Source organism: Quercus suber, unplaced genomic scaffold (assembly GCF_002906115.3).
Source record: "Quercus suber isolate HL8 unplaced genomic scaffold, Cork oak 2.0 scaffold_128, whole genome shotgun sequence".
NCBI classification, from domain to species: domain Eukaryota; kingdom Viridiplantae; phylum Streptophyta; class Magnoliopsida; order Fagales; family Fagaceae; genus Quercus; species Quercus suber.
In genome coordinates, this window is record NW_027069591.1 from 213,936 (window position 1) to 238,110 (window position 24,175).

Here is a 24,175-nt window from a genome sequence, read left to right on the forward strand (position 1 = left end):
CAGCTGGGCTCGTGTAGATCGGCGATGGGCCTGTGGAGCAAGAAATAAGAGATGGGGAGGTAGTGAGGAGAGAGACACAGAGAGAGGAAAATGAAATGCGGAAGAAAGAATAAAAAATAAGAAAAGTAGTGTGAACGCAAATTTTTTTTTAAAAAAAAAATTACCTTTCAGCTACAATGCACAGCCAAAAATAGCTGTGCACTATAGCTGTGGAACCAAAAAATATTGCTTTGTCTCCACTATTATAGGGTACATGAGTTTTAGTGATGCTAAAAATAGCTATATAGCTATTTAGCACCACTATTGCTAGTGCTCTAACTCCGTTTAACATAGTTACTTTATTCTCACACTCTATTGTCCCTCCTCTTTCTCATCTCAGACCCCTCTCTTCACACTCTTCTCTCATAATTTCTCTTCTCTAGTGAATGTTTATTACTTGCTAAGATCTTTGAGTTCTATTCACTGTGATTACACTAATATGAGCATGGATTTGAGCACAAATCACATTGCATGGCTGCATCATCTCATAGAACACAAACATACACACATTGTCATGCTAAAACTTGAAACCCCTAAAAATCATCCTAGATTACCAATCATACACACAGATTCAGATGCATACACCAACAAAATCACCATATTAGTGCCATTTTGAGACAAACCCTAAATAAAAAAATAACCACAAATCTGCAAATGAGTATACCCAAAACCCATTTCAAACCCAAATAAAAAATCACCAAATCCTTATATCACCATAAAAAGACCCAATCCCTAAATTGATCAAGACTCAAACCAACAAAGACCCAAACCAAAAAAGAAAAAAGAAAAAAAAAACGTAAAATAGAACAAAGAAAGAGGATAGAGATCGCCGATGGTGGTGGCATCACTAGTGGTGGTGGCGGAGCTATGGGTCTTTGCCAAACATTCCCTTGACATTTGCACATAAACCCAAACACAAACAAAGACCCAAACATGTTTGGCACCAAATCAGAGCTATTGGCAAGGAACAATAATGGTGGTGGTGATGCGAAGAGAGAGGGAGCTGCCATAGGTGAGAGAGGAAAAGAAGAAGAAGAAGAAGAAGAAGAAGAAAGAGCCAGATTCTGTGAGAGAGAGAGAGAGAGAGAGAGAGAGAGAGAGAGAGGAGAAGGGTTTGGGTCTAAGATGAGGACATAAGAAGGTTTGGGCTAAAGTAACAGTGCTAATGGAGACGGGAACGAATTTGTCTTTTACGGATGAAGTTGTTCATATTTTAGGAGTCTTGGACCTAGTTGGTATTAGCTCAAATCTCAGGTAGTTTAGTGAAATTTATCCAAATTTTTTTACAAAATATTTTTCACATAAATGTATAATGTACTCGTACATAGGACAAGATATCTGCTAGTTGTTCCAAAAGAGTGATTCAAGGTCATGTTGTGCAATTTGAGACCAGCCATCACCATTTCTAAAAATTTCACTCTTCTTGGAAGTCAACTAAAAAGTTATTTCTAAAGACTTGGAACCGTAAAACTAGAAGCGAAAATATTGATTACCTCTTGAAAGTTGAAACTAAACTTTCTGTGTCACTTACCCTTGGATTGAGGCTTTAAAAAAATTGCAAGATGACACGTCCTTTGCTATAAGATTGCAGAAAAATAAAATATTAAAACAATTCAAATATAACACATATACAGAAATTAAAATATTTAAATGTTAAAACGTAAAAATATAAATTGAATAATACAACACTAATAGACACCATAGATTCAATGTTTGAAGATTAAGAGCCCATATATATATATATATATAATTATATATTATATACTTTATAAAAAAAAATCTATAAAAAATATTTTTTAATTGTTTATAAATATAAACAAGTCAGGCACAAAGAAAATTAACCTCTTTCCCACCCTATTTGCCATGCGAGACACGTAAAACCCGCCTCAATTAGGGTAGGTGAGATGAGTATAGTTGAGATGGGTTTAAATTCAATATCAATTTACTGGTCCATAAAATGAATATTGGTAAAAACATTCTCATCTAGGGAGCCAAAATGTAAAATGACTCACTATTAAAAGAAAAATGCACAAACACCCCGATATTTGGGGAGCTAAAATGGAGCCATGATGCAAAAATAAATCTCTATTTTTTTTTTAATTCTAATTTTTTAATCATGAGTTGGGTATTGTGTTTTTGTTTTGGGTGAGATAAGCATGGGGCATTATAAAGTAGAATTTTTTAAAGATTATTTTAATATATTGTATCGTAAAATAGAGTATGAAATATGGGGTGTATTGTTAAATTGGGAACTTAAAATAAATAAATTAGCTTTTGGTACATTTTTTGCAAAATGCTCTCCTTTGGATTCTTTATTCTTGATGATTCCAAAGGTGATTGAAGAATTTATATGCAAGTTTCAAGTTTGAAGGTTCTTATACTTCAACACTTTAAAACTCAAGTTCAAGTTTCTTCTAATCTGAAGAGAATGATGAAGTCATGGAAGATTGATATGCTATTACTTTGCAAATTCACCTATTCAAGAATTGTTTTATTGGGTCCTCCTTAGAAGTCCAATTGAAGTGAAGGTCATGTCATTTTAATGGTCTAAGTTTGACTCTTTTAGGATTAAAACAATTTTTAATTTGGTTTCATTTTATTAGTTATGGTCAATTTTATATTCTAAAACAAATTTGTACTTTTGCAATTCCTGCGAATCAAGGGCATTTTGATAATTTGTTTGAGTTTAAAATCTTCTAGGAGATCCTAATAAGTATCTCAAGTTTATTTTTAGCAAAAATGCAATTAAAACTGTTAACTTTGCCCAAAAAATCATTTCAATCATTTAAGTTTGAAGTTTGTCACTTTAGCCTAATAACTTTACCTCAAAATCATTTTAGTCCTTTTAAGTTTAAAAATTATCATTTTAGTCCAATAACTTTACCCAAAAATCTTCTAGGAGATCCTAATAAGTATCTTAGGTTTATTTTTAGCAAAAATGCAATTAACACTGTTAACTTTGCCCAAAAAATCATTTCAATAATTTAAGTTTGAAATTTGTCACTTTAGCTCAATAACTTTACCTCAAAATCATTTTAGTCCTTTTAAGTTTAAAATTATCATTTTAGTTCATAGCTTTACCCAAAAATCATTCTAATCCTATAAGTTAGTAGTTTTGAGTGGGTTTTACAACATTTTCCGACTAAGTGAGTTCTTAAAGGACTAAAATTATTTTTGAGCAAAGTTACTAGACTAAAATGACCAACTTCAAATTTAAAGCACTAAAATGATTTTTGGGAAAAGTTATTGGACTAAAATAATCAACTTCAAACTAAAATGACCAAAATAATTTTTGGTCAAAGTTAGTGCTGTAAATGAATCAAGTTGTTTATGAATAGCTTGAGTTCGGCTAAAAAAAAAAACTTTTTTATTCGTTTGTTTAGAAAACAACCCAAGTTCAAGCCTTAAGTTTAGACTCAATTATTATATGAGTTAAGTTCAAATATAATAATGTATTCGTGAACATGATGACTTTATTTAGCTATATAAGATAACATTTTATATGTATATTTGTCTAAAAATATATTTATATAGATCTAAGATTTGATTATATAAGTTTATCAATATGTTTATATGATATTAAATAATAATTTTTAAATTATTGATTATATAAACAGTCTATTCATTGTTTCATAGTAAAAATCATAAAATTGTGAAGAGGTAAACATTTTAAGTTATAATTTCACTATATATATATTATATATATAAGAATAAGTCAATTAAGTAACTTTTAAATAAACTCAAACTTACTCAATAAGATAAAGAGCTAAACTTGAACATAAAATCTTGTTTGGTTATGAGCTCGAACTCGGCTCATGATCAAAATAGATTTTTTTAGGGAAAAAAAACAATTCTACCTTATTATTTATTTATTTTTTTATATAAAATAGAAATTTTACTTTAGTCTAATCTAAAGATCTATTTGGGATCAACTTATTTTGCTGAAACTGAAAACTTATTGCTGAAAGTACTGTAAATAAAAGTAAAAGTTAGCTAAAATAATACAGTGAAACCTATAAATAGTATCAAAAGGTGCAGTGAGGTTCATGAATAGAATAAAAATAAACTAAATAGTAAAATAAGTTGACAAAATTAATCATGCTAAACGGATACTAAGTATATACGTGTGTAAAACTTTTTTCTGAAATTTTAAACCTCAGTTCTTATCCTCCACATCTTACAAAAGCTTATATTTATGAAATAATCATCATACTAAAATATAATATGATATTCTACCTTATTATTTGAAATGAACAAATTTAAACTTGTAATAATGAACTCGTCTCGAGTCTCTTTTACATTTTCTAATCCCAAAAAAAAAATCCAAGAATTCAAAAATTCAAGGGGACGGGCCGCGCTTGCACTCACGAGGTTAGGCGCCACATAGTAGTATCACATTCACATGTTGCCACGAAGTAATTAACCATGACGTGGTGGGGCACAATTGGTTGTACCAAGTGCCAGCGAAGTGAAGAAGTAAGGCCCCTAGCAGCACACATGTACAACTCCAGCAGTCGCAATTGCGTGTGACAGAGACAGTGGCAGTGTGTACACAGACAGTACCACCCCCAGAAACCAAAGGGTCAACTTTTCTGTTCTCAACCCCCAAAAAAAGAAAAAAAGAAAAAAAAAAAATACAAACACATAACAAAACGCATAGCGATCCAGTAGAGAGAGAGAGAAAGAAAGAAAGAGACTGCTTTTGCATTTTCAGCTTAGGGTTTCATCCAACCCAACCCAGCCCAACCCAACCCAAAAGGTACTCTCAAAAATTAGGGTATTGTTTTGTCTAATTACCATTTCATTTTCTCACAGACTAAACTCTCTCTCTCTCTCTCTCTCTCTCTCTCTTCAATTGCAGATACAAGAAATGGCGGATGGCTATTGGAATCGGCAGCAGCAACAGCAACATCATCCGCCTCTACTACCTACAGGCGGCTTGCTTAAACGACCTCGTTCTGAATACGGTTCGTCTTTTCAAATTCATTATAATGTTCAATTTCTTTAGCATTTGTGAAAACTGAAAAACTCTTTGCTTGTAAAAGAAAAATAAAACTCAGCTAAATGCTAATTCTGTTGTAGTGCATTCAAAATTTTTATGCATTAACATCACTAGGTGTCTCACAATCTAGCTTAAAAACCCAGCGTTGTGATTTTGTCACTATCTATATATAATGTATATAATCTTGTGCTGCTGTGATTTTGTCATTATAATTCAGTCGTTCCCAATGTACTATATTAGAATGCTTGATAAGATCTTCTAGGGTGCTTGAACAAAGATTGATGTTTATAACGGATTAGGGAAAGAAAAGATTGAATCTTGAATATGTTAATGGTTGTTTGGTGTTAAAACAGTGAATAGAACAAGAAATAAGATGGATAAAACACTAGGCAATCGTGCCTCGTTTTCCTTAGCAATCACATTTAGGTAGGGATCACACCCCTAAAGCTTAAAATAAGCTGCTGGAATTTTATTTAAAATCAATCTCTCTATCAATGTTATTGACTATAATATAGCCTTTATATTGGATTTTATTAAATGCTTTCCTAGGACTATTACTCTGAATAAACCTATTCCTGGAATAACAAATATAAGGACTTAAGAACTACTATACCAAGTAGGAAGAGGAATCAAGACATAAAAATACTGGTCACGGCAAGAGAGAACCATGCAAGAGAGAGGAGAGAGAGATGGGAATTTAAAACTCAAAGCTTGAAGGATCAGATATCTAGGCTCTCCAACCTAAAAATCAAAGCTCATAGAGACAAATATCTGGGATTTGAGCCGGGTTTCATAGAGACGTTGAGGATGACAACGTTCTAGGAGAACATGGAGCTTTGAGATTCAGAAGGACAGCATCCGTCTCGTAGGTCTTTCCCATGGCAACCACACGCCTCCATGTGCTTCCGCAACATCATTTTCCACTCAATCTATCACTCATCCCCATGGCCTAATGACTGTTACTTCATGAGTCTATGATCCACATGCCACCAAGACATCAATCTAGAGATGGTTCACTTTGGAGAGAGAGGAGAAATTTTGGAGCCACTGCTGTTGATGGCAGTGGCAAGTGGCTTGGAGGCCTTGGCAAGAGAGAATTGGGTAGAGAGAGTGAGACAAGAAAGTGAGGTGATAGCAATCTATAAGATTGCCAAAGATTCTGATGCATTGTGTGATATGGGATTCATTAATGTTTGGCTGTTTGCAAGATTATTTAGTATAATAGTATGTGTTTGTAAACCTATGTATTTATTGGTTTCTTTGATTCTTCTTTCTTCACTACATAAATTCCGTTTCGATGCTGAAAAAGTGCTTTTGAGAAAATATTGGGAATGATTTTAATTTATTGTATGCATTTATTATATATGTATATATGTGTGTGTGTGTGTGTGTGTGTAGAATTATTTTAATCTTTTTAGGTTATTTAAGTGATGTGACATGATTAATTGACATGGCATAATTTGATTGGACAAACTAATAGTCTAATACATGTGGCAGGTGTAGGTTTCACTTAATGAACGCATCAACACAACCATTAATGGGAGGACTGCCAATCAAAATTTTTAAACGTTAGGCGGTCAGGGGCAAAATCAAAATTACCCAAACTTTAGGGTTGCAATTTGCATTTTTGTCTTTTATTTAACAAGGTAGGGTCATTCTGAATCCAGGGAAAATTTGTAGCTTTTGTAATCCTTGTAAATTAGGGTATTTTGGTAATATAGTTAAGTATAGAATTTCTAGGAGATCATAATTATTGTAGGTTTTAATTTCTTTGACTCTAAGAAAGATTCCTTAATTAGTCATAGTCCTAACTACCTCGAATTAGCCATAGATTTCTCACATTTTTTGGCTTCACTGTTGTTTTTTTTTTTTTCCCTGATGAGATGGGGAAGGGGGGGGGGGGGGGTTCTGTTTTTGTCTTCATTGAATCAAAATCGTTTGAATTCTTGGTGGAGGGTGGCAATTATTACTTGTTGCGCATATATATTTTTATATATATATATATATATGGATAAGTAATAAACTTTATATAAATTAGGAAAATGACTCTCCCAAGTTTATAGGAAGTATACTGGGGTAAACAATCAGTTACACAAATTGCATAAATCTAATAAATAAACAATAGAAAATTAAGAAAGGTTCCTCATGGCTGACAACCAATCCAATAAAGTTCTAAAAAAGAACAACTTGAGGTCAGGCATAGAACTTTCGATGTCTTCAAAACTCATGCTATTCCATTCCCTCCAGATTTACCATATCATGCAATGGGGGATAACCATCCAAATATGACCATTCCGATGATAACCAAACCAACCTTGCTAGCAAGCCAAAAGTTCAACAACAGATTTTGGCATCACCCAATAAACTCCCAACAAACCAAAATCATTGACCGTAAGTTTGAAGCAATAGAGCAATGCAGCAAAAGATGATCAACAGATTCACCTTGCATTTGTGCATATGAAGGAGGCAGGGATTCATTGCGGTCAATCTTTTTGGGCAAGGAGAGTGCTAACTGGTTATTGTATAACATTGAGGAATTGATATCAGTGTAGAATGATGGTCAATTTGTTAGATTAATAAGAGAGAGCGATAAAGCCTTCATCCTTCATAAGGGTTCAAATGCAAATGGTTCCTATTTGTTGATTTAAAAATTGATGAAAGGGCGGCGTAGGGGTTCCATCATAGTGCCGGAAGGGAAGTCAGGTAGTGGATGGAGGGGTTTTGGTCTTTAACTTCGGGAACTAATGGCATATCATTCCCATGGCAGATGGTATGGTGCTTAAAGGTCCCATCTAGGGTAGCTTTTTTCTCTTGGATTGTTGCTCTAGGGAAGATCCTAACTATAAGTAATCTCTAAAAGAGATGTATGTTGATCTTGGATTGGTGCTGCATGTGCAAAAAATGTGGGGAGACTGTGGATAACCTGCTTCTTCATTGTCCTATAGCTTTGGAGCTATGGAATATGGTGTTTTGCTTATTTGGCCTCCATTGGGTTATGCCAATGACAGTCATTCATATGTTTATGTTTTCAGCTTGGCAGGGGTCTTTTGGCAAGCATAGAAATATTGCTTTTTGGAAGGTTGTGCCGCATTGCATTATATGGTATCTTTGGCAAGAAAGGAATTCCAGAATTTTTGAGGGATGTGAACGAAATATCCTAGAAATTAAAGCCTTCTTCCTCCTTACTTTGTTGGATTGGAGTGCAGCTATTTTCTCTCCTCTTGTTTTTCTCACTTACACTTGTTTGATCATTGTTTTTTTACTTGATTGTACTTCTCTCTTAGTACACTGGCAGTGTACTGGGTTTGGTTTTTTTTAATATATATGTCTGTGTGCGCGCGCACTCAATGGAATCAAAGAAGAGTTGATGTTAATAAAAATATTAAGTATTTTGAGCATTAAGCATGTTGGCCTTAATGTGTTTATTTCTCCCTTTCTCTCCCTCTTTTTTTTTTTTTTTGGTGGTATTGTTCTGTTCTTTAGCTACTAAATGATGCAAGAGCATAGTGGCAACTTATGTGGCAGCGACATGTGTCATTTATTTATAAGTTCAGTTGTCTTTTATTTATTTTTATTATTCAGTCAAAGTTAATTATGAGTCTTGTTGGTAGTTGTTCCAGTGTAATAATCTTATCATAGGGTGATTTGAAGCCAATCTAGGGAGTTGGCTAGCATTTAATTGTAAGCATTTATCTCCCATGCAATGTATTCACCTATAAATATCAATGAGAAAGTTACTTCAGAATGTAAAGAAAAATTGTGAAACTACTTATTAAATTAGGTACCTATCGTAGACATATTTACTATTTCTTTTCCTTTTACTTGTTCCTTCTGAGATCCAGAATAAGTTGTAACAACACACACATAGCTAGGAGAGAGAGATACATGTGTACTAGTTTTTAGCTACCCAGGGCTACCTCTGATTAGTCACAAAATTTGAGGCCTGGCTACCTCCGATTAGTCACAAAATTTGCGGCCTGGCTATTTCGGTCTAAACAAAAAAAAAAAAAAAATATATATATATATATATACACACACAAAACAATCTCAAATTTGAAATCATAAAATTATTTGAGTTGTTATATGATTTAGGATAGTCAACCTTAGTATTGATGTCCTAATACTTGAAGATCCTCAAATAAAGTTTTGAAAAATTGCCATCGATGAAATTGATATTAGTTCATTAATGCGTAGGGGTGAAAACGGCTCGGTCTAGTCTGGTTTTTGCATTTTTTAGGACCATACTGGTTTGTTCAGTTTGTCAAAAGCCTAGACCAAAATGACTAGACAAGTGACCGATCTCAACCAATTTGGGACTATTCGGTCTTGGTTAATCTGGCCCTTATTTGTAATTGACTATAAAAAGTCCAAATATATGTTCAACTACATTAGAATTTAATGAGAGGAAAGAACAGGAGAGTTGGGTTATTAGGGTTTTTGTAAATATATATTTGGTATATTTTTTTGCAAAATTGAGACTGAGATCGAGACTAGGACCAAAACTTTATTTTTTCTTAAAAATGGAGGATTGTGATTGACTGAATCGCCCTAAAATTCGGACCAAACTCGATTTTCAATCCGGTTCGATCAAACTAAATGGTTTTTTTTTTTTTGGTTTATGATCCCCTTTTCCCCCAATTTTCGAATTTTGGTTTCCTACTTAATAGAGAGACTCTCCTGTGAGACAGTCTCACAAGACCTCTCTCACATGATTTGGGATTTCACTCATTTCTCATAAAGAGGCTCATAACAAGCATAGTAGACTTAGTAGTTTCATAACTAAGAAGTACCTTATTTTTGAATGATATGACACGAGACACGTTTTGTTTTTCTTTGGTCGGGCCTCCATCGGGACATATTAGTTGCAAGTAGTTGAACGAGTTATTGTATTTGTACTACCATCCCCAACCTCACTCGAAACACTCTTCCTCTGTCTCTCTCTCTCTCTCTCTCTCTCAGTCCCTTGCACTTAGAAGTCTCCGCTCTCATCTCTCTCTCTCAAAAGAAATGGCAGCCACATCCAATTCCCTCCTCTCTCTCACTCTTTCTCAGTCTCTCAACAAACCGAGAACCAGAAGACTCTCACTCTCACAGTCCCCGACCTCTCTTTCTCTCTCGCTTCAATCTATCCACCGTTCCAATTCCATCACATGCTCTTCTCTAAATGGACCAAACGACACCAACAACCAAGACTTACCCATTGAAAAGAGTATGTTTTCTTTCACATTTCTGAATTCAAATTCTCTCCTTTTTGCACAAAGCTTAAAAAAAAAAAAAAAAAAAACTCTTTGTTTTTAAAATTTAATTCTTGATCGTTTTCTGCAGAATACCCAGCATTTCCTATGGTCATGGATATTAATCAGATACGTGAAATTCTACCCCACAGGTGGGTCTTTGTCAAAGTTTTTGTTTTATGTGTTTTCTGTGTTTTTCTTATGAATTCGTTTTTTTGGTGGTGGGGTGTTGTAGGTTTCCATTTCTGTTAGTGGATAGAGTGATTGAATACAATCCTGGGGTTTCAGCTGTTGCTATCAAGAATGTGACTATAAATGATAATTTCTTTCCTGGGCATTTCCCTGAAAGGCCTATTATGCCTGGTGTTCTCATGGTTGAGGTACTCATCATTTTCCCAACCATTCTTTTTTTACTTTGTGATAGAGAAAAGAGAGAGATAAGGCATGTCATGATAGTTTTATTTAGTTTAGCCACACGAAAAAGAGCCCAAAGGGCTACATGTTCTTCATTCACTTAAATGACGATACGTTACTATAGAACTCATTTTTATAATGAGTATTACATTCGCAAATCAATCATATTTTCGAATTTTGAATTGATTGCTTCAATTCCACAATTTTGTCTCTCAATCAGTTTCTTGATCTATTCCAATTCCATGATTTTCTAGTATAATCAATGACTTGATTTGGTCTTCAATAATATGGAAACTATATACTTTCCCACCTCATCTAATCTACTTTCATCACTTTTTACTGTGGTATACTTCTGCAATTTAAAGAATGTTGCATTTTTTGTTCTAGGATAATACCCTTTTTTTTTGGATACCTATCTGCCTGTTGGAATTATTTTAACTTCCCTGTTTTCTCATGGCTGTTTGTGGTAGCTTTAATGGCTTCATGTTAATTTTGAATGTTGGTTTTATGGGGGTTAGTCTTTAGGTATTCATATTGCGTAAATGAGCGTCACCTACAAACATAATAGAGGATGTTGCATTTGGAATTTGACTTGGGTGATTAAATTAAAGAAGTGATATTTGCTTATTGTTTACTAGAGATTATATGAATGGGGGAAGTTGATAAAATTTGCATTGAAATTGAGAAGCAGGCTAGCTATGCTTTATGATCCCATAACACCCAAAAGTTGGGTCCCATAAAATCGGCCACTCAGCCTAACCAGACTTGGGAAATTGGCATGGATGAGTGGTAATGGTTTAAAAAATAAAAAAAGGGGAAATGATTGAATGCATATCAAGCTAGAGTAGCAGCAAGAGGGGGCAAGACAAGACAAATTCGTGTAAAGTATTTTTAGAAGTCAATGAAGACCAATGATTGCTCAAAGTAATCTTTAAAGTTTTAAAATGGCATGTTCTGGTGAAGAGCCGTAATATTTATAGTTCAATGGAAATTTTGGCCTGGACTAGGTTGGAGAGGATTGAGGAAAGAGGATTCCGTTGACTGAACTCAAGTGTTGGATATAAGCTTCTATGCTAAGTTTAGGTGTGTAGATTTCTCTTTCTTTCCCTACAGGTAAGACAGACATTTCATGTTCTAGAACATATGTCCTTTCAATTGAGTTTAGAATCTAGATTTATATGTTTACAATTTTTTTTTTTTTTGATAAGTAAAAAATATTTAAGTAAAAATTGTGTTTACAATTATGTGAGGAGTATTGATGACAGTGAATCTGTAGGAAGATTGATGGTAAGTGTAGAGTGGGATAAAGGGAAGCATAGATTTGGTGGAGTTTGCCACATTAGATGACATAGGACATATTGGAAATCTGTCTACATGTGCCTCTGGTTGGCTTAGAGTTGAAACTGATTTAGAATATAGAACTTTAGAAAAAAGGTTAGGGTTCAAGCAATAATGACTAGGGTTTTTAATTATCAAAATAATAATAATGACTAGGCTATTTTTTAATAAAATTTCTTACGTTACCTATAATAATAATAATAATAATAATAATAATAATAATAATAATAATAATAATAGTAATAATGACGGGTTTTCGATAGGAAAGGAAAAAGATTTGATTTAGGGTTGCAAGAGGTGAGAAGAAACTGAGATTAAATTTGTTCATAAGATGTGAATAGTAGTGTGAACAGTGCATGTGAATAGTACTATGAACAATGCATGTGAATTGAATTTCAGCAGAATGTCAAAGGAGAAAAGAAAGGGAGAAAGAACATACTAGGTCAGCATGCCTCAATACTCCAGGAACAATTTGTTTATGGATCGAAACTATTCTTATTTGAGTATTATGACACATGACACACCTGTATGAACTCTAAATCTTAACTTTTCTTAATAGGATTACAATTCCTACTTTGATTAGTTTAAAAAAACATATAATTGAATTGGGCCAAAACCAGTGTTGTTAAAAGCGAGGGACGCACTTAAGCGCAAGGTGCAAAGCACAAGCGCGTGCCTGATTGAAGTGAAGCGCACATTTTTAAAAAATAATTTTAAAATTTTAAAAATTATTATTAATGAGAAATGCAACAATCAAATGATCAAATTATCATATAAATTGAAATAAAAATTTTTATATAATTTATATAACATAGATATGCCCTCCTTTTGCAATTTTAACACAAAAATTGCAAGTCAAGTCATTTTATTTTTTTGGATAAGCTAGATATTAGTACTTCCATGTAATATCCTTTCTTAAATCTCCTATGTCTATAATGTCCTATGACAGTTAATATGTTAATCACTTAATGACTATAACTCTAGAAGAATTAGTTTGCTATGTTCAAAATCAACCACTAAAGTAACTAAACAATTACCACATATATTATATCATACGTTTTTATTTTTATTTTTCATGAATGAGCTAAGAATATGAGGACATTGCAACATGGTAATTGGTACCAAGGAGCTAGGTGGGTTACTGTTTCAAGGAGAAAAAATAAAAACAGAGAAGATCTGGGAGGTTGTGGGTTGGGTTTTAGGACAAGTTATACTCAAAATATATATTTTTTTGATAAGTAATTTACACTAAAAATATACAAAATCAATGGTTTATATCAATAATGTCAAGATCCTATAGCTTTAATTCAGTTTTGGTTTTTTTTTTTTTTTTTTTTTGGGGGGGGAAAAATATAAAAAAGCTTCAAAAAGCGCGCTTTGAGTTTTTTGAAAAAGAGTAAAAAGCGCGCCTAAAGCGTGCTTCTTTGAATGAGCTTAGCTTTTGAGGTAAAAAGCGCTGGAGCCTTGGGGTTTCGAGCTTTGAGCTTAAGCGTGCTTTTAACAACACTGGCCAAAACTCAAACATAGAAGCCCATAAACTACATTAGGCGTACCTATTAATAAAACCAAAAGCCCACCATGATCCACAATTAGTAATCACATAATTATAAAAATACCCGACTAATTAATGATCTAATTAACTACATGAGGTGGGTTCCAGTTAGCCCAACTGGTAAAATCTCTTATGATTGAATAAGAGATCTAATGTTCAATTTTCGCCTACACCAAAAACCGATTGGTATCTTGGTCTGATGATTGAGCTATTATTAGTAGCGGACGCCATAGGTTAAAACTCTCTTTCTCAAAAAAAAAAAAAAAAAAAAAAAAAAAAAAAAGCTACCATGAACAGTTTTTTTTGTCCACTAGCCACTCAATGGTTGTGTCATTGTTAGGCTTGCTATGTAACATGCTAGTTTATTATTCAACGTATGAAGAAACATGAATTCTTAGTGTGCCAAACCACCAATTTCACTTGTTTTGACCTAACAAACAGTTTTTTGATAATTTGATAGTTGGGGAAGGGGGGATTTAAACTCTAGATGTTTCTATTGGAAACATCAGAAGGTGCTAGTTGAGATACAAGGCTCTTGACCTTACAAAGAGTTATTAAAAAGTTTCCCCTCTTTGTTCTTTTAGATAGCATTGACCAAGTAAAACAAAAAATAGAGTTAGCTGGTAATTGCAAAGGACATGTTAAGAAATAAAAAAAGACAGAGTGGTAATTTGTGTCTATCTTTGTGCTCATTCATTTTTAAATTTATGGTTGAATTTAAACATAAGGTACTTACAAAATATTAAAATCAAATGTTTGGTGAAAAGAGTACTTAAAAATGCCTTAGAGTAGAAAACTTTCTTGATGATTTCCAGCATTGTAAATTCATCTCTTCCTTGATGCTGGCTCCAGACCTGTGGCCTTGTGGTGCAAATGGTGGGGAAATCTGAAATTTTTTTTTTTTTTTTTCTTTGATAAGTAATAAAGATTTATTGATATCAAAAAAAGAGACACCCAAGTACACAAGGAGTATACCGGGGTGTACATATCAAATACAAAAATTACATAAATCAAGTAAATCCAAAATTGAAGAAAAAGGTTGGTTTCTCCACATTGAGAACCAGTCCAATAAGGTTCTAAAAAAGAAGAAGCTTGAGATTGGGCATAGAACGCTCATTTTCTTCAAAACACCTACTATTTCTTTACTTCCAAATACACCACAACAAACAATGAGGAACAACAATCCATGTATCTCCATTATGATGGCGACCAAATCGACCTTACTAGCAAGCAAGAAGCTCAACAACAGACATTGGCATAACCCAACAAACTCCAAATAAACCAAAAACCATATCCCACAACTCCAAAGCAACTAGACAATGAAGGAATAGATGGTCAACAGTTTCACTATTACACTTGCACATATAACACCAATCCAAAATGCATACCTTTCTTTTCCTTAAATTGTCAATCTGAAATTTTTTTATCTCACCTAATAATCAATTATTACTCTATAGATGGAATGGTTAGCATGACCAGTGGGTAAATGCATTGTTTGAGACTCTACTCACTATTTTCCTTTGTCTTCCTCCCTATGTATAGTTACCAATAAACACAAACTATAGCATGATGCTTTGGTTACTTTGATGTTGAAAGAATTGCAATTTGGGTGGTTGTGTGCTTGGAATGGTACTTAATCACTATCAGTGTATGCACATGCATAAACTGAGAGAAACTTAAAGCCAATGGAAAGTGTTATTACATCAAAATATAATGTGGGCAAGTAGAGTGAGAAATCTATTAATTATAGTAGCTACATAATTTATAAATGGAAGGCATTTCATCAGTCTATAAATATCTCAGAAGAAATTGAACATAACGTTGCAAAATTGAGCTGTAATTTAGACTATCTGACTAATTTGAAGGTCATTTTGAGCAGATGCTTGCTTGATTATATAAACGAATTTAGAAATCAGAATTGTCCTCTATAAATTTTCAATGACATTGTTCTATGTTTCTTTTTTGAAGTTAGATCTTCACATTGATAGGAACCTCTTTTTGGATGTCTGTACATTATCCCTTTCTATAATTTTTTCCTTTTGCTTTATATTATAGGATTGTCCTTTATAAAACTTACATAATGGTCATTGTTTGTTTCTTAGTAAAGGAACTGGGCGTAGCATCTATCATCTTCTCCTGAAGTGTCTTTTTTTGGTATTATTGAGCAAAGGTTTTACAATCCTCCTGAAATTTATTAGTTGTACAACAGTAACCTTTCCTTCTTCCTCTATTCCATCTCTCCTAGCTTTTCCATATTTTCACTTGTGCATCTCTTCTGCCAATATTGTTCATACGCAAGTGTGGTATGTTTGATGTTTGATAGTTTTAACTTTTGGCACAGAAAGAGGGTGTCTGATAGGTAGACCTCAACATAAGCTAAAATGTGATTCCTATGAAGCCAGTCATGTTGCTATCACTTGGAATGAGGTGTCTGATACATGGTTCATTCTTAGCTGTAAATTATTTAAAAGGATTATCTTATTGATTGGTAAATATGGTCTTATTAAGCCCTGCTTTATTATTCTAAGAAATTTGATTGGTCTTAGACATTAAACCTATCTCAATTGCAATTGAAAAATATGAAGCTTTAGACACTTGATTTTTGATAAGTAGTGTGTTAGAAACTTGTGGATATGATACCCATGTTAACCTGTGTCCTGCAATCGTTTGGACATTAATAGAAATGCTTTCACTCATTTGCCTAAAAGAATTATATGTGTCAATAAACTTATACATGGTATTAGTTCCATATCTGTTTTGCTATATATGGTTGCTATACATTCAAACCAAAAGTCAAATATAGATAACAATGAATGCTTAATATTTTAGATTCCTAAAAATATACGGTAGCTGTGTACCTAAGTCTAAAATTCTCTTCTTCTCAAAAAAAAAAAAAAAAGTCTAAAATTTTGAGAGTTGCTGTTAAACTCATTTAGAGCTTCTTGAACAATCTTGATGGAACTTACATCAGCCCCTGAAAAGTGAAAAGACTGTTAACTGTTAAGTCGTCTGCAAGGCATAAATAAGCAAGCTTCAGATTTGCACACTTAGGATTCTCTAGCTCTTTGGACTCTGTTTTGAAGTATTCTTGAGAAGACTTCCAAGCTTAAGACAAAAAGGTATGGTGATAGGAGGTTCCCCTTCCTTCAACCCTTCCCTCCACTGAAAAAACCCAGCTATACTTCCATTGAGGGCTATAAAGAAGGTAGGGGTTGTTATACATTCCCTCACCCAATGCACAAACCTACAAGAGCTCCAATGGCAGAGAGACAGTGCAAGCTAAAGTCCCACTGTGTCAAATCGTAGTCCTTCATGTGATCCACCTTAATGGCACACCTTGCAGGAGCCTTTTCTCTATGATAACTCTTTACCAGCTCTTATGCTAGAAGAAAATTTTCTGTAATGCTTCTGCCTGGGATGAATGCAGATTGATTCTTACTAATCAGATCATCCAAGCATAGCCTTAATCTATTTGAAAGGATTTTTGTGATGCACTTTTAGATGATGTTGCAGCAGGATATAGGTCTAAACTCCCCCATCTTAGCAGGAGTAAGGACTTTCGGAACCAAAGTTATGATATTTGCATGAACTTCCCTTTTGTGGAAGTTCACAGCCAGCTCTTTGAGAAACTCAGGATCCTTTACTTTCTCTCCATCATTGGGTAAACATCTGATAGCGTTTTTGGCCTTTCTTATGCTAACGACCTAATAGAAAAAGACTGTGTTCTGATATCCAAGATTAAGCCAAGCATTCCTTGACTTCTGCTTCATGAAAGACTCCTCGGCATTACTAATTGAAAAAAAAAAAAATGATGCAAGGAATCCTTTTACTTACTAATAAAATCAGTTTGCCTTGGATTCAACAGTATTCACTTCTGCACTAGTTCCAATTCGAGTCTTGTTTTCATGACTCTTTGAGTGATGCTGCTAAATTTCTCAATAGTCATCCTCCTTAGATTTAACTGCTTTGGGCTTAAAATATAATTGGAACATAGGAGAACTGAACCAGTATACCAAGCTTCATTAACCCAATCAAGGAAATTATTATGGTCAGCCTAATAATTGAAAATTTTAAAGGGATTAGGACCAAAAATAGGCTTATCCCCAAATGATATAATTGTCACACCATGATCTAGAACACTAGAGTAGGGAAATTGTGGCTTGATTATAATTCTCAAACTTGTGGCTTGATTTTTCTGGCTATTATATCTTTTGTTGCTCCAAGTTTAAATAGGGTCATCGTTGTTATGATCTAATACCTTGATGGTGTACAAAAACTCTACAAATTCATTCTCATAAATGAATTTGTGGGTGTTTGGGACGACTGAAAATGTTGGTCAACTGGAAATTGTTTTGCGGTTGACCATAAAATAAAGGCACTTATGGCAGAAATTGATTTATGCTTTCATTTTCTGCCTCATCCAAAACTAATCAACTGAACCTCCAGCCCTACTGTCAGTCTGTCAGCCACCAACATCCCCGCTCTCTGGCCACTGCCACCATCGGCTAACCACTGCCGGTCGCCATTGATCTTCATCACCGCCAATTTTTCATAGCATTTTTAGGAATGCAACCAAACACTTGAAAATATTTTCACCTGAAATTATTTTACGGTTAGAAAATATTTTCCATCGAACCAAACACAATGTCACTGGCAGACAACCAAAGGTATGCAAGAGAAACATCCAGGTATACCCCATCACACATATCAACAGCTAACTTTGATGAAAATCTGCATTAGCATCAACTTCGACAAACACTGGAGTATAATGAATCCTTTTTGGATCCTCTGTGACAGAATCTGTAAATAGACACTTGCCCGTTTTACGCGCAATGTGGCTTAAACAAATTGGGTTCCAGTATTCTATGGGAAGAAGGAAAATGCAAGATCTTGACCCAAATAGGAATTTGTGATAAAGAACGTTTAAGAACTTGCATACTTGGAGTCCATTTGAGTAAAAAAATGGGGTTTATTAGCAATGTACCATATTCTGTCCTCCAAGATCGCATCTCTAGCAACCTCATCTTTAAGCTTGAGCAAGAACATCCCATTTTCTATTGAGAACACTTAAACCTGTCCATAATTGCTCCATAAAGACTCAATTGATCTCTGGAGTCTTGACTAAATGAAAAGGGAAGGACTCACCAGAAACTGTCCTACTAAGCTCAATGACGACTTTGCTATCCCTTGAATGCAGTAATTGGAGGCTTCCTGTTTGCTTTTTCTCAGGAGCATGGAATTGTAGCCAGTTACTTTGTTTTTTTCTTCTCAAAACAGAGCTCTTCAGTTCAGTTGGTGTCTGTATTTCCTTTGCTGTAAAAGCTTGGTCTTGGCATTCTGATTTATTTTTTCAGTTCAGAGACTTGATATCTTGGGTCAGTTAGGCAGAACTCCAAACTTTATGCTGCAACCTCCAAAGGAGCATCTAGTTGAAAAGGCAAATATCCTTCTCTTAGCTTTTATATTCTTGAATCTCTTGATTAGTCACAAAATTTGAGGCCTGGCTACCTCCGATTAGTCACAAAATTTGCAGTTTTATTCAGCTCTTATGGGAGGTTCTATTTTCTTCTTCGTTGAGTCCAAGACTTTTGAATTCTCTGTTGAGGAGGGTGGTACTTACTTTATGCTTCGTATATTTGAAAGATTCAAGGATTCTCTCCGGTCAGTTTTCATGGGCAAAGAATGTGCTAAACATTTGCTTTCTTATGTGGAGGATCTCATTTCTAATATACCACCTAGTAACTTTGCTCGTACATTCAGGGATGGTAGCAAGGTTTTCATTTTGCAGCTGGGTTCCAATGCTCACGGAAGCTTTCTTATGATCTCTGAACTTCTTCATGGGCGTCGGAAGGGTTCCATCATTGTGCCGAAAGGAAAGATGGGTAGTGGGTGGAGAGGATTTGGTTTTCATCTTCGCAAGGCTATTGTTCCAGTCTCTCTTACCGTCAATCCATCTTCTCAACCTGTTTTGAACATGACTGGGCAACATTTCAGGCAACATAAATCCTTTTTGGCGGCGGTGGTGGACGGTGATCAGAAAGACAATGGTGGAAGAAAAAAAGGAAGGCATTTAAGTATTCAAAATTCAAACTTACCTTGTTCGAGCAGTCAGAATCAAGATTTTCTGAGTAGTCAGTACCAGGATTTGAGGGATAGAGGTGTTGGGAAGGTAAGTTTGGTACCTGGTGCTGACTTCATGCTTGAGTTTAATGCCAATGACTCTCACGGCTCTAACACTCCTTTATCGCTGGAACTTTCTCTATCTTTGGAGCGTGGGCTGAATGGGAAGTGGGTTGTTAAACACTCTAACATTAGGGAAGTGGGCCGGGTAAGTGTTGAGCCCACACAAGTCTTTAGGCCCTCTGTTCTTCCAAAATCTAAACAGGGCCCATCTCCTTCTCAGCCCAAACCCAAGGTCTGGCGGCCCAAATCCAAAGAACTTAAACCCCTGCCTGTTAGTGTTTCTCATTCTTTTGTTAAGGCTTCGTCGCTCCCATCAGCCTCATCGTCCCCAGAGGTTGGTGTTCTGTCTTCCGATGGAGTGGGTGTTGTGCCGATAAAGCCGCCGGGGTTAACTATGGACGAAACAACTCAGTTTCTAGTCTCCGATGAGGCCGACGATGCCAGGTATGTGATATCGGCGCTGTCTGACCTGAATCACGCTTCCGTTGTAGTCGGGGCAGAGCCTCTAGGTTCCGATGTGGCCGATGAGCCCATGTCTGTATCGGCTTGCACCTCTGACTTGGATAGTGAAGAGGGCTTAGAGCGAGACCTCCGTCTGATCCTTCAGGAGCATTCCGGCGATATTGTCAAGAAATGGGGGAATTCTGAGCAGTGGGTTCTGGAACTACGTGACGGAAGGAGGGTTACGGTTCCGATTCCTTTATCTCGGCCTCGGTGTGTAGCTACCGAGGTTTTGATGGACCAAAAACACTTGGCCTTAGTTCCGTGGGAGTCTTCGGAAGCTGTCAAGGAGTCTACGGCGCTATTCGAAGAGGAGGAAGGGCTGGTGGAGGACTGGGTTTCAGATTCCTTCTCGGAGGATGCTTTTCAGCCTCTTTATGTTGAACCTCTTGCTTCTTCTCTCCCTTCGACTTTGGCTGAGCTGTCGGTTGTGGATGAGGAGGGGTTGGTGGGCGTGGATTTTTCAGAGAGGCAAGTTCCTTACTCTGAGTGGTTTCAAAGGAGATTTAATAATTTTGATAGTTTCCTTGGCACGTCCTTAGAGGGTTTGGAAGATCAAGCTACTGAATTTTTATTGGCGGTTGAAGTTGAATTAAAGCGGAGGGCTGAGGTGAACGCTTCATCTTGTAGCTTCAAAAGCCCAAGGATGAAAGGTTTAAGAGAGCTGAAGGGGCTGTTCAGCTCTATTAATTATGGCTCTACCTCTGCTAGGCGTAGTGGTTCTAATAGGGCTCGGGTTCTCTCTGTGGCTCAATGAATTTGAAGTTTCTTTCTTGGAATGTCAGAGGGCTGAATGATGTTGTTAAGCGGCTTCAGGTTCGTAATTTGTTGCGTTCCTGGAAGGCTGATATTGTGTGTTTGCAGGAGACCAAACTAGAATGGATTACTAGAGGTATTGTCCGGAGTATTTGGAGTTGCCCTTACGTTGATTGGCTGTACTTGGGTTCTGATGGTGCTTCTGGAGGTATTTTATTGATGTGGGACAGCCGGGTTGTGGAAAAGGTGGAGGAAGCAGTGGGGCTTTTTTCGGTCTCTTGCAAGTTTAAAAATGTTGGTTACCATTTTGAGTGGGCTTTTACTGGTGTTTACAGACCAAATTTTAACAAAAGGCGTAGGTTAATGTGGGAGGAACTAACCGGGCTGATTAGTTGGTGGGATTTGCCTTGGTGCGTAGGAGGAGACTTTAATATCATCCGTTTTCCTTCTGAGCGACTGGGGGCTGCTATCTTTTCCCGGGCTATGTTTGATTTCTCTGATTTTATCTCTCTTCATGGGCTGATGGATATCCCTATGGCAGGGGGCCTTTACACCTGGTCCAATTCTTCTTCAGCTTCTCGTCTTGATCGGTTTCTTTTTTCCCCGCTTTTGGCAAACCACTTCACTCAGTTTTCACAAAAAAGGATGTCCAGAGTTCTTTCTGACCATTTTCCTATTTTGTTGGAGGGAGGGACTCGGCGTAGAGGGAGAATTCCTTTCCGTTTTGAAAACATGTGGTTGAGGGTGGATAATTTTTTCGATAAAGTGAAGACGTGGTGGGCTTCCTATTTGTTCCAAGGTACCCCCAGTTTTATTCTTGCTAAGAAGTTGGCTGCCTTGAAGTTGGATTTAAAAAAGTGGAACGAGACGGAGTTTGGCAATGTAATGTTTAAGAAGCAGGAGCTTTGGAGCAAGTTGAATGTCTTAGATGCTAGAGAGGAGTCCCATGGATTATCAGCTGAAGAGAAGTTAGCTCAAGTTAATCTTCGTACTGAGATTGAAAAGTTGACTCTTTTAGAAGAGATTAGTTGGCGTCAAAAGTATAGAGTGCTGCATTTGAAGGAAGGGGATGCCAATACCAAATTCTTTCATGGAATGGCTAATTCTAATAGAAAAAATAATGGTATTGAAAGCCTAATGGTGAATGGTGCCTTGTCTTCTAACCAGGATTTGATTACTGAGTACATCTCCCATTTCTTCATGAATTTGTACTCTGAACCCCAGTCTGTTCGGCCTTTGCCAGAGGTGTTAAATTTTCCTATGATTTCCGTTGCTAATGCGGACTGGTTAGAGAGACCTTTTGAAGAGGCCGAAATCTTTGATGTTATTCAGAGTTTTAATGGTGATAAATCTCCTGGACCAGATGGATTCCCTATGGCTTTTTTCCAAGCTTGCTGGGGGATTATCAAGCCTGATCTTTTGGCTGTTTTTCACCACTTCTTTGCTAATGGTCAGTTTGAGAAAAGCTTAAACGCTACTTTTATCACTCTCATCCCCAAAAAACATGCTGCATGTGAGATTAGGGATTTCCGGCCCATTAGTCTTGTTGGGGGGGTCTATAAAATTATTGCCAAAGTCTTGGCTAACCGTCTTCGCATGGTTATGGGGGATATAATCTCAGCTTCTCAAAATGCTTTTGTGAGGAACAGACAGATTCTGGATCCTGTTCTTATTGCTAATGAATGTCTTGATAGTAGATTGAAGTCTGGGGTGCCTGGGCTGATTTGTAAATTGGATGTTGAGAAGGCTTTTGACCATGTAAATTGGAATTTCCTCTTGCATATGCTTGAAAGAAGTGGGTTTTCAGCCAAGTGGAGAAAATGAATTTTCTTTTGCCTATCTACTGTCCGCTTCTCTATCTTGACTAATGGCTCTCCTTGTGGGTTTTTTGGTAGCTCTAGAGGTTTAAGACAAGGTGACCCGTTGTCGCCTTTGTTGTTTGTGTTGGTGATGGAAGCTTTGGGAAGAATGTTGGACAAAGCTGTTCTTGAAGGCCGCTTGTCAGGTTTCTGTGTGGATAACTCAGAGGGTAGATCCTTGGCAGTGTCGCATCTCCTTTTTGCGGATGACACTCTCATTTTCTGTGATGCTGATCTAGATCAGATTTTGATTCTTCGTATGATTCTTATTTGGTTTGAGGCGGTGTCGGGGCTTAAGATTAATTCGGGCAAGTCCGAATTGGTTCCGGTTGGAGTTGTGCCTATTATTGATTTGTTGCTAAATGTCCTTAGCTGCAAACTGGGCTCTCTGCCATTGAAATATCTAGGTCTTCCTTTGGGTGCTAAATTCAAGGATAAGACTATCTGGAATCCGATTCTTGAGAAAATGGAAAGGAAATTGGCGGGTTGGAAACGCTTGTATCTATCCAAGGGTGGTAGAGTCACTCTTATCAAAAGCACCCTTTCTAATTTACCCACTTATTTCCTTTCTCTTTTTCCTATTCCTGCTAGTGTGGCTTACCGTATTGAGAAGCTTCAACGGAATTTTTTATGGGGCAGTTTAGGTGATGAACCTAAATTGCATTTGGTTAAATGGGCTACGGTATGCACTCCTATTTCTTCAGGTAGTTTAGGCATAAGGAAGATAAGACTTTTCAATATAGCTCTTCTTGGGAAGTGGTTTTGGAGATTTGGGTCTGAGAAGGATGCCCTTTGGAGGCAAGTGATAGAGTTGAAGTATGGATGTCTTTGGGGGGGTTGGTGCACCAGACCTGTTAAGGGTCCCTTCGGAGTTGGGTTATGGAAGTGTATCAGTCAGGGTTGGCCTTCTTTCTCTCGCCATATTCGGTATGATATTGGTGATGGGTCTAGGGTGAAGTTTTGGCTTGACCATTGGTGTGGAGAGCATCCTCTTGTTGTTAGCTACCCTGGCCTATTCAGATTTTGCAGGAATAAGGAGGCTAGTGTGGCTGAGCTCATGAAATCCCCCAATGGTGTCCTTTTTTGGGATGTGAGTTTCTTTAGGGGTGTGCATGTTCGAGAATTAGAGGCTTTATCAAGTTTCATGGAAACCATTTATGGTTCTTCTATTAGGGGGGTTGGTGAGGACAAGATGTGTTGGATTCCTAACAAAGCTAAGGGGTTCTTGGTGAAAGACTACTATAGAATTCTTGCTGGTCCTACTATCTTCGGTTTCTCTTGGAGAAGTATTTGGAAG

The 24,175-nt window shown here is 36.2% G+C and overlaps 2 protein-coding genes across 3 annotated transcripts in view; both read left to right on the top strand.

Annotated features, from left to right (window-relative positions):
* Positions 1-4,661: 4,661 nt before the first annotated feature.
* LOC112021097 (RNA-binding protein 2) overlaps positions 4,662-24,175 on the top strand; it is a 25,402-nt gene continuing 5,888 nt past the window's right edge. Inside the window, exons 1-2 of one of the 2 annotated variants that reach the window (XM_065776104.1) lie at positions 4,662-4,798; positions 4,901-5,006. In XM_065776104.1, coding sequence (XP_065632176.1) covers positions 4,910-5,006 — 97 coding nt within the window. In that variant the 5' untranslated portion in view covers positions 4,662-4,798; positions 4,901-4,909. The remainder of the gene's footprint in view (positions 4,799-4,900; positions 5,007-24,175) is intronic. The other variant, XM_065776103.1, reaches the window with a different exon arrangement.
* On the top strand, positions 9,906-10,808 carry LOC112021130 (uncharacterized). Its single transcript, XM_024053699.2, has 3 exons — positions 9,906-10,250; positions 10,367-10,427; positions 10,511-10,808. Exons 1-3 carry the CDS (start codon positions 10,049-10,051, stop codon positions 10,791-10,793), a joined length of 546 nt encoding a protein of 181 aa, XP_023909467.1. The 5' UTR covers positions 9,906-10,048; the 3' UTR covers positions 10,794-10,808.

Excerpts from the sequence above, each read along its gene's own strand:
- LOC112021130 (XM_024053699.2), top strand. The coding sequence starts at position 10,049 with ATGGCAGCCACATCCAATTCCCTCCTCTCTCTCACTCTTTCTCAGTCT. Across the intron at positions 10,251-10,366 it reads AGACTTACCCATTGAAAAGA|AATACCCAGCATTTCCTATG; the intron begins GTATGTTTTCTT and ends CGTTTTCTGCAG. Across the intron at positions 10,428-10,510 it reads CGTGAAATTCTACCCCACAG|GTTTCCATTTCTGTTAGTGG; the intron begins GTGGGTCTTTGT and ends GGGGTGTTGTAG.